This window comes from Sciurus carolinensis, chromosome 7, assembly GCF_902686445.1.
Source record: "Sciurus carolinensis chromosome 7, mSciCar1.2, whole genome shotgun sequence".
NCBI classification, from domain to species: Eukaryota; Metazoa; Chordata; class Mammalia; order Rodentia; family Sciuridae; genus Sciurus; species Sciurus carolinensis.
Window position 1 is genome coordinate 112,673,547 of NC_062219.1, and position 12,042 is coordinate 112,685,588.

Genomic DNA, 12,042 nt, shown 5'->3' on the forward strand with positions numbered 1-12,042 from the left:
TCTGCTCAGTTCTGCCTGGGTTATCACTCTTCTAGAGTATTTTGTGTGTGTGTTAGCGGGAGGGTTCTGGAGATAGAACCCAGGGTCTCACATATGGTAGACATGTGCTCTACCACTAAACCACAACCCCAGTTCTTCCTGAGTTTTTTTTTTTTTTTTTTTTTTTTTTTTTTTTTTTGCGGTGCTGGGGATTGAACCCAGGGACTTGGGACTTGTGCTTGCAATGCAAGCACTTTACCGACTAAACTATCTCCCCAGCCCTCTTCCTGAGTTTTAAAGGGACTCAGAGCTTGAGTGTATCATTAACCCCTTCTTCAATCCTACTCTAATTTTGTCCTCCCTTACACTTCTACTCTACCCACCTGAGGGTGCAGGCAGGGATGCTTCTAGGATTAACAGCTGGCAGCTCCCAAGGGGTCAGTTGCATGGACAGAAGAGATCTTGTGCCTCTGAGACCACATATCAACTATCTGTGAACTGGAGGCAAGGACCAGTGTCTTCCAGTTAGTCCCATCCAAGCCCTACCAGACTCCATGGAGGCACATGGCTCCTTCTGATCAGCAAGGAGAAAGCACAGCATTCATGAGCAGAAGTAGGGAATGAGTCTCAGAAACAGGTTGTAAAAAAGGCTTCTTTATTGAGAGCAGCGAGTGTAAAAAAACAAAAACAAAAACAAAAACAAAACCACGAAACAAACAAACAACAACAACAACAATAAAAATGTGAGGCAGGGGTGGCCCACCCCACCATCTCCTCCAGGGCCCACCCTTACCTCCCATGCCCACCCACCCCACGCTGCAATTACATACAAAAGCCGCCCATGGTGCATACAAAAAGGGCGGGTTATATAATGTCAAAAGCTCCTGAACACTCCTTCATCTGCCAGGCACTTAGGATGAGGAAAGGAGAGAATGGTTGGGGGAAGACATAGGTCTGGGTTAGTGTGCACAAGCTCACAGCAGGGAAGACTCACTTGCTGTGTCCTCCACAGTCCTGGTCTAGATCCCTAGGTGGGAACCACGGGCCAAAGGCTCCATGGCCCTGTATGCCCAGAGCTAGGCCGGAACTTAAGTATATTATGGAACTCCCCCCAAACCCAGCTCACCCCCAGCCTAGCTCTCCCCAGGCAAAGTTGGCAGATGAGTGGCAGAGCTGGACTTGGTCAAAGGGAGAAGTTGCAGGCCAGAAATAGGGGTCACCTGAGGTACCCACACTGTCCCTCATGAAGGAAGGGGTGACAGAGAAAGCTGCCCAGCCCAAGGTCCTAGTCACCCAGTCTGGGTCTGAATCAGCCTCCCTAAGGGCTGAGAGTAGTGAGGAGTGAGGAGAAAGAAGAGGGAAGCCTGGGCACTGCCCAGACCTCAGCAATGCCTGCTGTGCATGGGCAGGAACCCCAGGGCCCAGGAGGACAGGGATCTTGCCCATCATGCTGCAGGCTCCCCTCAAGAGATGTCCTCTCCCCTGCTCATGCCATCCTGAGGCACAGCCCGCTGGGTTCCCTCTTCACGCCTTGCTGTCTGCAGGGCTGTCTCCCAGGGTGTTGGCGATCTCGCTGAAGGAGGGTCGGTCCTTGGGGCTGAGGGCCCAGCAGCGCTGCATCAGCCGGTAGAGCTTGGAAGGGCAGCCCTCAGGCTGAGGCAGTCTAGCCTTCCCAGCCTGCAAATCTGCAGGGAAAAAGGTAGGTGGAGTATTAGGCAAAACATTTAACAACCTGTCTAGTACTTTGTGAGGCCTACAGTTCTCACAAGCAGTCACATGAGGATGACTCTGGGAATGCTAACCAACGATGTGTGGACCTGGACTCAAGCAAGTATCCTGCAAGTGCTGTGGGAGCTTAAGTGGTTTGATGGACACCCAACAATGCAGCTGGAGCAGGAGTTGGGGACAAGAGCTATTTAAGAGCTATTTGCCAACCAGTAGAAAAGTATTTTAACCACTGGAGTAGTCCTATCTGTATATTTGCTAAATACCAATCCTAAGAGGGCAGGTGGGCTAAACCACCTGGGGCCTTACCCAAGCTCTCCAGGAGGTAGAGGGCATATGGAATCATCCCTTGCAGGGGCTGGGGAGATAGCTCAGCTGGTAGAGTGCTTGCTTTGCAAGCACAAGGCCCTGAGTTCGATCCCCAGTACCGCAAAAAAAAAAAAAAAGAATGCATGGAATCATCCCTTGGGAATACAGCTGCCTACCTGCCAGAACTTCATCATCTGCCTGACCACCATGGGGCATCTCTCCATGGGTGAACACTTCCCACATCAGCACACCAAAGGCCCAGACATCAGACTTGGTGGAGAAGTCGCCTTCCAGGATGGCCTCAGGGGACATCCAGCGCAGGGGCACCCAGGCCTGGCGGAAGTGGTAGTACTCACTGCAGGATAGGAGAAACACAAGAAGCATGGTGGGGCGGGGCCAGGACTTTGTATCCCAGCCTCATGCCATGTCTGCGACTCTTCCTTGGGCTGGCCTCCAGCATTTCCCCATCAAGGCACACAGAGAAATTGATAATACATATGCTGCCCACAGGGGTACAGTGGGTCAAATCTAGAAACATTCACATGGGGTTTGATGGTTTAAAAATTCCATTAAAATAGTATTTTGCCTAAATTTTAACAGAAAAGAAAACTAATAATCATACATACTTTCTGTAATGACTTAAAAAATGTGAAAAAGAAGAACTCATTAGGACTGGGTTGTAGCTCAGTGGTAGAGTGCTTGCCTAGCATGTACGAGGCACGGGTTTCAATTCTCAGCATCACATATAAATGAATAAAATAAAGGTCCATTGACAACTTTAAAAATACTAAAAAAAGAGAATGTCTTTAAAAAAAAAAAAAAACCATTAAACGTAAAAAGTTTTATTAATGCTAAACCAACCATGACCAAAGCAACAATCAGATGAACTGGGGTGATTTAGAACTGGGTGACTCAAGGGGAGGTTCCCGGAAGGCGCCACCTAGTACGTGTAGGCACTCCAGAGCCATCTCTGCCCACAGGCTGAGCTTTGAGTCTTAATCTTCAAAATAATAACAACTGAATTCAGGAAGTTATAGAGGATGCCATATGAATAGTTATACTACATAAAAACTGTTAAACAGTTTGCCTGGTTATAATAACAAAAAGGTTTATCATTTTTTGTCACTACAGAAAATTTATGACCACGAGGGACCACTGCAGGGAAGCCTGATGTACCTTTAGACAGAGGATGGGAAGGCTCTGTTCTTGTTCAGGCCTCCCTGCTGTGGACTGAGCAGTCGTGAAGTTCTTTCCCACACATCCTAAACTTTATCTGCCCTCTGCCCATCACCCTCAAGGAAGGAGTGTAGAGCTCCCACCCCATCTAGGCCCTTCTACCTGTTGTACACGTCCTTGCTGAGACCCAGGGCTGACACCTTCACCTGTCTTTGGGCACTGACCAAGCAGTTGCGAGCAGCCAAGTCCTTGTGCACAAAGCGGTTGTTAGACAGGTGCTCCATGCCCAGGGCCACCTGGGTGCACAGGGCCACCTGGAGAGAAAATAACGGCCTGTCAGAACAGTGCAGGTCTAGGGCTTAAGGTGACCACCCTTGACACAATCCTTGTTGGGGTCAATGCTATTGGAGTGCTGCTTAGGAAGCCCAACAGCACAATAACCTCAGCTTCCTTCTCTATGAAACAGGGATAATACAGTACCTGCTTCACTGGGTTGCTAGAAGGCTGAATTAAATGTAATGAAGTGCTTGGCATCATTCTGACACTCAGCAAGTGTGAGACTGGGTCAGTAGCACATGGTGCTAGAGCAGAGAGTAACCATTTGTTGAATGAAAAATAACTAGACAATAATACCTGCTTATATCTTTTAGGGCTTACTTCTTTCACTTTACAAGTATGTATTTTGTATTAGTTTGTGTAAAAAACTCTTGTGTGCATGCATGCCTCTGTGTGTGTGTGTGTGTGTGTGTGTGTGTGTGTGTGTGTGAATATAGACACACAAAAGACTGGGTGCCTCCAAGGAAGTAAACTATAGTCTAGGGAATAAAGAGGCAGGTAAACTTTTGGCTTATATTTTTTTAGACTGGGGTCGAGAGGAAAACAAATGAACAATGCTAGCACCCCAGAAACCCCCAAGGATTCCTTCCCAATGCCACCTTCGCCCCTACCACTAGCCAGGCATGGTGGTGCATGCGTATGATCCCAGCAACTCCGGAGGCTAAGGCAGGAGGATTGCAAGTTCAAGGCCAGTCTCAGCAACTTAGTGAGGCCCTGTCTCAAATAAAAAGACTGGAGATGTAGCTCAGTGGTTAACTGCTCAATTCTCAGTATTACCAAAAGAAAAAAGAAGTAATCTCTTTGAACTGTGGGAATTACTGAACAAGTTACTGGCCAGCTATGTGTTCTTCAGGCCTACAGATTCAGACTGAGGATCCCTAAAGGAGAAGTCACCTACTGCATAATGCAATCATGGAAGGATAAAGAACACAGCCAGTAACCAGTGTCACTGGAGATCAAGGAAATACAAACCAAGACCCAGTGACACATCACTTTACACACATCCGATTGCAAAAGTTCAAAAACCTGTCTTCAACTTATCTCAAACAGTTCCGAAATAAATACATAAAAATAATAATATGTCCATATATGCACACACACACATATATATGCATGTGTATATGTGTGTGGGGGGGGGGCGGAGAGAGAGAGAGAGAGAGTAATAAAGTAAATGGGGCAAAATGTAAACAACTGAACTTGAATATAGGTTTCTAAGACAGTCTTGAGCTGTTCTTACATTTTACATCTTTTCTGTAACACCCAATGGAAAAGCAAACATCTGTGTAAAAATAGAAGTTAGTTTACAGATTTCCTATTAGCAAATTAGATCCTTCTGTGGACCAATAATGAGATTATGTTATGGATTAACCAAGGATTATTCATGGTCAATCTAATTCTATTCTTTTGGGGTTAAAAAAGAAAAAAAAGGGATGGGGGAGATAGCTCAGTCGGTAGAGTGCTTGCCTTGTAAGCATAAGGCCCTGGGTTCGATCCCCAGCACCCAAAAAGAAAAAAGAAAAAAGAAAAAAAAAAAAAAAAAAAAAGGGAATGGGAGTGACAGGGGGCTGCTACCAAGTCACCTCAGGCAGGTGAGGGCAGCCTTTTGGTGTAAAGGAAGGTCCAGGGTGTATGAGGGTATATGTAGCTCAGTGACGGAGCATGTACTTAGCATGCTGAAGGCCTTGGGCTCCATCCCCACTGCAATAAATAAACAAGCAAATAAATATAAGGCAAGAGGAAGAACACTTGCTGAGTACATACTCTGTGTCGGGCCCTGTGCAAGGCCACCTGCCTTTGCTCATGTGTACTGTGAGGCAGGGCTCATCCTCAGCTTTGCCCAGGGTCCACAGACAGGCTTTATACACAGCCCAGAGTCAACACCACAGCTACCTCTCCTGGGTCACATCACTGGTGAGGGGCTGGCTGCCCACCATTACAGAACTTGCCCTTTGGCTTCCCTTTACCAGCCTGCCTCCCAGGCAGGCCTGCAGAGGAGCAAAGCCCATGTGCTTGGAGAGGTATCATTCCAAAGTGGCTCTTCTTAGCCTTCTTGTACACTGGCCAGTGACATCCCTGTGGGCCTCCACTGGTGGCTTACTAACTACAGTAACAGCCTGTTCATATGTTATGAAATCAATTTACTGAATCTTAACCAGCATTTAAAAAAAAAAAAAAAAAGGAATAGAAAACATCAGCACATCACCATGTGGCCATCTAAATTTAAGTTAATTCAAACTTCATAAGATTTAAAATTTAATTCCTCAGTCACTCTAAACATATTCTAGGTTCTCAGTAGCCACATGGGACTAGTGCTAACCATTTTGGCCAGGAAAGATATGGAACACTGCGTCATTGTAGGGGACTCTATTAGACAGCACTGATCTAAACCACCACCAGACTGGACCTCACTACACAGCCAATGTGTTGCCTGACGCTGCATCGACATCGAAGTGCCAAACAGATGATGCCATCAGAATTGGGGGGGGGGGGGGATCTCATTTTAATATATTTCTTAATCAAAGTGAAGACACAAAATCTCTGGACAGCTTCCAAACAGCAGAGGGTTAAAGAGAGGCCAGGTGGACAGTCTGCAGGATTACTGAGCACCTCTGGGTACAGCATGCTGCACTAGGTCTCCAGGGAAAAACAGAAGCCACATCCCCCAAATGATCCCTGGAAGACCATTCTCCGAATGTCCCAAGTGCCTCTGGTGGTATAAAGGGGCGTAATGATTGGTGGTCATCATAAACAGGGCTAACTCTGCTTCAGACATCAAAACCCCAGGGCACTGTCCTATCTGTAAGTGGCAGACAACTACTTTGGTGATGTGGCCTCCTCAGACTTGCAGTCCCCCTCAGCCTGCTCTCTCTGATTTGGCTCACAAGCTAAACAATCTGCTGCAAGTCAAGAGAAACAGAAGAGTGGACCTGGCATGGTGACTAATTTGCTGTCTCTTAGAAAGGCAGTGCTTCTGGAAATACTGGCTAAGTGAGGACAGTAAAAGAGAATTCTGTTATACCCAAGCCAATAAAGTATTTCCCTGCTGGGCAAGATGCCACCAGATGGCAACTGGATTAATGGTCAAATACTGTTATAAAGCCCTGTTCTTTGGTAAAGACCAGAGACCCACCCTTTCCTTTCCAACTTTAACACCCAGAGGGTTTGCCCAAGTCCTGGCTAACCCACTGTGACTACTGAGCTCTTCCCACAATGGATTTTCTGTTGCTGCCAAAGCTTCTACCTGGATGAAGCACAGACCTCCAGGTGTGCTAAGCTGAACCTGCTCCTCCTAGCTAGATAGTAGGTGATCCACAGAGCAAGCACAGGTCATTTCTCTGGCTGCTGTTTGTCCTCTGACCTCATCTGATCAGCTACTCTATCTAACAAGCATTACCTACAACTGTGCCAACTCCCAGGCCCACACCTTTCATTTCTATGGCTGCCCACGGCTGTCCTGAAATTCTCCTGGGGCTCCACTCAGCCCACTCACCTTCATTCCAACTCCAGCTGGCCAGGGAATAGCCAGCCCACCAGCCCACCTTCCTCTAAAACCTTGATTTTTCCTCCTTCTACTCATTCAGGCAGGCCTTAGCAATATGAAGTAAGAATGCAGCGCACTGCATTATTTTAATTTTATTTTATTTGGGGGGAGGGTATCGGGGATTGAACTCAGGGGCACTCAACCACATCCACAGCCCTATTTTGTGTTTTATTTAGAGACAGGGTCTCACTGAGTTGCTTAGTGCCTTGCTTTTGCTGAGGCTGGTTTTGAACTAGCAATCCTCCTACCTCAGCCTCCCAAGCTGCTGGGATTATAGGCATGTGCCACCATGCCTCACTGAAATCTTCATTTTTGAAAAGCAGTTCTCTTATCTGATGCAGAATACTGTCCTCAGAAAGTATGGAACTTATTGAAGCTCTCTCATCAAATTCAAAATACTAAAAGCAGGGGGGAGATGTTTAGCTAAGGTGGTGATGACTCTCAAAGAGTCCCTCAGGTCACTTGATAGAGGTAACTGATTTCCGGTCAGCCTACCTCCCTGACCCAGACACAGAAACTTACCTTGATCCCCTCCCTCCTGAAGCAATCATCCCCTTCCTGCCATTCAACTACTTCCTGTCCTTGAGAACTGGACTCAAATGGCTTTTTCTACCAGGAAACCTTCTTTGTTAATCACAGCTGCCTGTCCACCTGAAGGACTCAGTTGTCATCAACATCTCTCATTGATGCCTCCCACGCACTTCCGAGTGGTACCTCAAGTCCCTAGGTCTGTGATGCCAGACTCATTTACCTTATCTCCCCCACTAGATCCTAAGTGCCTGAGAGCAGGATGCCCAATCACAGAAGGGCCAACTATACTCAGAGCCTGGGGAAACCGACTCAGGGTCACACCCAGCCAACAGGCCCTGGGACTTGAGCTACATGTATGCTGCCTCCCTAACTCAGAGCTCACTGCAGGCAAATACGTGTCTGGTTCCAAGGAAAGCTCCTGCCTCAAAGGCAAGGGCCAGAGCTGCTTTCTATGTGACGTCAGCATGAGAATACAAGGATATTTTCAGGCTCCACAGTGGGACAAGTCTCTTAACCTTTCTAAGGCTCAGATTCTTCCTATACAAAATGGGGATAATAACATATATTTCAGAGGACAACAGTGATGATTAAGATAACATATATGAAGTACGTACTGTGGCACCTGACCCTTAGGGAGCACTGAATGAACAGCACCTCTGTTACCACTCTGCCCTTGCCCTTGGCCAACTCTTGGGACCTTTCTCCCCACCTCCTCACCTTCTGCTTGGTGCTGAGGGGCTGTGACTTCAACTTCTCATCCTTGCTCTTGGAAATCCTCAGGAACTGTTTGAGGTCTCCCTAAGGGAAGAGCCAAGCTTCTGTCAGGGCAGAGCCCAACTCCGGGCTCTAACGTAGTAAACAAAACAGGTGCCTGAAGAGTTCCTGCCTTTGGAAGTGGTGAGAAACCTTGACCCGAAGGCTCTCCCAACCTGCACCCCTCCTATGGGCAAAGTTCACTAGAAATGTGGGAATTAAAAATCACAGAGGAGATGCCTTCTAGAAGTTTTGTCAGAAAAGGACAAGAGCGTCTAACAAAGCTTCTGTCTTTAGGGAGCCAAGATGAAAACACAGGCCCTACCCTGTCCTCATAGATCCCTGAGAAGAAATCCTGTCTTACAGAAATTTATAATCTAATAGACAAAAATGAACACGGAGAACATCAGCAGCTGAAACACACACAAAGCACTGGGAAGTACTTGTTAATGGACAGGCTGAGAATGCTCCCTCCCCCACCCACTCCAGAGCTAGGAGACTTGACAAGCTGTGGTTTGAGTTCCAAGGGGATCAGGGACTAGAGCAACTGGGGAATGAAGGAAGGGGCAGCTCTGGGAAGGATGACCTGGGTGGAAAGGAGAAGGCTGATGGCAAGGCTAACACTTGTGCCATGAGAGGAACTGGGGAGGCAGAAGGGAAGAAGGGAAGGAAGGAGAAAGAAAAGGAGGGAAGGGGTGAGGGAAGGAAGGGAAGAAGGAAGAAAGGCCGGCCAGCCTGTCAGCCTGGTCTGACAAGTTTATTCTCAAGGGGTGACAAGCCCCGGGGGGCGAGGGGGGCAGGGGAATGTAACAAATCAAAGATGATCAGAATCAGGGAAATTCACCGAGAAGATATCCATGTAGAGTGCGAGGCCCCAGAACAACTCAGGACCCCAGGAAAGATGGGGTGCTGGTAAAGGAAGGGCAAGTGTCAGAGAGCTGGAGAGCAGGGAGCACAGCAAGTTGAGGTGGCAAGAGCAGGCGGGCAGAGGGTAAGACCTCCAGGTGTCCCTGCCCCTTCTCTGCTAGCATACCAGGTCCACATACTCCAGCACCATGTAGTGGGGCTCGGCCTCCCGGCACAGCCCCAGGAGCCGCACCACGTTGGCATGATTCAGCTTCCCGAACATCTCAAACTCCCTCCGGAAGTCCAGTTGCTGCTGCTCGTCCTTGCTCTGCAGACTCTTCACAAGCACCAGGGTCTCTGTCACACCCTCTTCCAAGCCCTGTGCCTTTGCCAGGAACACCTCCCCAAACTCGCTTTTCCCTGCGGGTACAGATCTGGATCAGCCAGCTGCCTACACCCAAACGGAGCAAACCACTAGCTTGGGGAGGGGCCTATGACCTCACATACAGTGGGGAGTCTTTGCTGTATCCCACTTACCCGGGTGGGCACTAGCCCTGGTTCTGTTGTAGAACCACCCCTCTCCCTGGGATTCAGTGAGTCTAAGAGTAAAATAAAATGGTTGGACTGATAGCATTTTCCTAAAGGTGGTTTGCGTAAGAATTTTTGGCGGTTTACAATAAACATGTCTTAATAGTTACATGTTTTAAAGTATGTTAGAAAAAAAAAATCAAACTAGCACAAACCCATAATTTCTCACATTTTTTTCCTATAACAAAGTTAACTAGTCTGTTTATTTTCTCAGTACTGGGGATTTTTATTTTTTTATTTTGAGATGGGGTCTCACTAAGTTGCTGAGGTTGGCCTTGATCTTGTGATCCTCATGCCTCAGCCTCCAAGTAGCTGTGATTATAGGCATGTGCCACCACATCCAAGGAGTCATTTTAATGAAGAAAAATCAAGGAAATAATACCATAGGCAGGACACAATCTGTGTGGAGGTATAACTAGTACACAGGGGACAACCTGGACAAGACCTGTGCTCTGTCACTTCTTTCATGCTAGGTTTCACAGACATCAGAGCCAGCACCAGGCCACTGCCAAGGCTCAGGATAGGACTAGTGACCTGTAGTGAAGCATGAGCAGCTGTAGCTAAGGCAACATACCCAGCGTCGTGATGGGCTGCAGGCTGGCCCGTGGGAAGTGCATCTTATCACTTGTGCTGTGACGCTTGTTGGTGGCCGCAGAGCCAGAGCCCAAGCTAGTCAAGGCCACTTCCTCCTGGATCTCTGCTGAAGTTTGCCCATTCTGCAAAGGCCCACCTGGAAACATGGGATATGGCAGAGTGTCAGAATGAGACCTGACACTCCAGCTACCATGGGGACCTCAGATCTTTCCCTGTCTCCCTTGCGTGCCAAATGGGGCCAACCACTTTGTTCCATGTGATAGCACCAATGCCACTGACAAATTGATGAGGCTGGGAGGAGAAGCAGGGACAGGTTTCCCTTAGTAAAGGACCACTTATTGATGTAGCTGATTACGATCTCTGAAATGAACACACTATGGAAGTCTGAACTACCAGTCCTTGAACCCATATGTATACCAGGGCTTTTCTGTTCATGGGATTATGGACATGACCCTAACAGGCATGGGGAAATCACAATGAGGGAAACCCAAGCCCTGCTCTGAACACCTAAGCTGACAGGAGACCCAGCAATGACCCTGGGGGAAGCAGGCAGGAAGATGGAGACAAAGAGATTGCCCTTGGGGGAATTGTCAGACATGCGGGAGAAAAGATGTCCTACAGAAACATGCATGCATCTATTAACTGTATCTGTCATTTCGTGCTGGGAGACACCTGGAAATAAGCAGTGACCTAGAGGTTCCAATGAGGAAGTCTTGAGCCTGGCTGTTCAGAAGCCAAGGCCTTGGGAACAGGCCAACACCAGGCTTCCAGGGGTGGGGCAGTCCCAGTTCCAACACCTGGACCTGGCCACCCATTTCCTGCAGGGACGGGCTCACTCCTCTGTGGCTGTGGAGGGGTCCTCACCATTCAGGCACTCCATCTCCGGCTCCTCGCCCTCAGGCTGCTTCTGTAGACGCTTGGCTTTGCAGCGCTTCTTGCAGTAGAACATGAGGCCCAGCACAGCGATGATGTAGGCCACAGCAGCACCCACTGACAGCCCAATGGTCTGGATCATCTTGTAGGGAGGAGGGCTGCCTGGGCCCTCAGAATCCTCCAGTACGGGCTTGTCTAAAGACACACAGATGGGTCTGGACAGGGGCTCCTGAGGTAAACCAAGCCCTACTTCTCTACTAAACCATCCCACCTCACATTTATGACAACTTCCAGATATTTCTTGGCCTAAACAAGGTAGAGAAGCAGGGGAAGGTTACTACCTTCACAGGCTTTGACAAGGGCCAGCAGGTCCTTGTGCCCACTGAGGTCACTGAAGCTTGGAAGGAGATGAGCCCAGTGATTCCCAAGCTGGCTGTGCATCAGAACCCAAGACAGGATGTATATGAAAACACCTCTCAGGGCACAAATCCACACTACTAACAAGCGTCCCAAGTGACTTGATATTTCAGTGAGCAAGTCTTGAAGAGGAACATTTGGAAGCTTTCAATTTAGAATCCTAGTCATGGCCTAATACACAGCAGGGGTCTCAATAAGCCTATCTGAAGAAGGGATCTGCTAGTCTAAGGGCTTTCAATGGCATATGGAGAGAGTTTCCAGGAATCATCAGCTGAACTGAAGGTGAGAGGTCAAGGGGGAGTCCATAAAGGATTCCCCAATTCTCACAGGTACCCCAACAGCTTCAACCAAGAGTCTGGCTACTTCATTTTCAT

General features: G+C 48.1%; 1 protein-coding gene across 1 annotated transcript in view; it reads right to left on the bottom strand.

The window, feature by feature from the left end:
• Positions 1 to 613: 613 nt before the first annotated feature.
• Ptk7 (protein tyrosine kinase 7 (inactive)) overlaps positions 614 to 12,042 on the bottom strand; it is a 62,914-nt gene continuing 51,485 nt past the window's right edge. The window contains 7 exon segments of the mRNA XM_047559732.1: positions 614 to 1,664; positions 2,190 to 2,368; positions 3,352 to 3,503; positions 8,315 to 8,395; positions 9,384 to 9,616; positions 10,359 to 10,514; positions 11,243 to 11,446. Of these exon segments, the coding sequence (XP_047415688.1) occupies positions 1,504 to 1,664; positions 2,190 to 2,368; positions 3,352 to 3,503; positions 8,315 to 8,395; positions 9,384 to 9,616; positions 10,359 to 10,514; positions 11,243 to 11,446 (1,166 nt within the window). The 3' untranslated portion in view covers positions 614 to 1,503.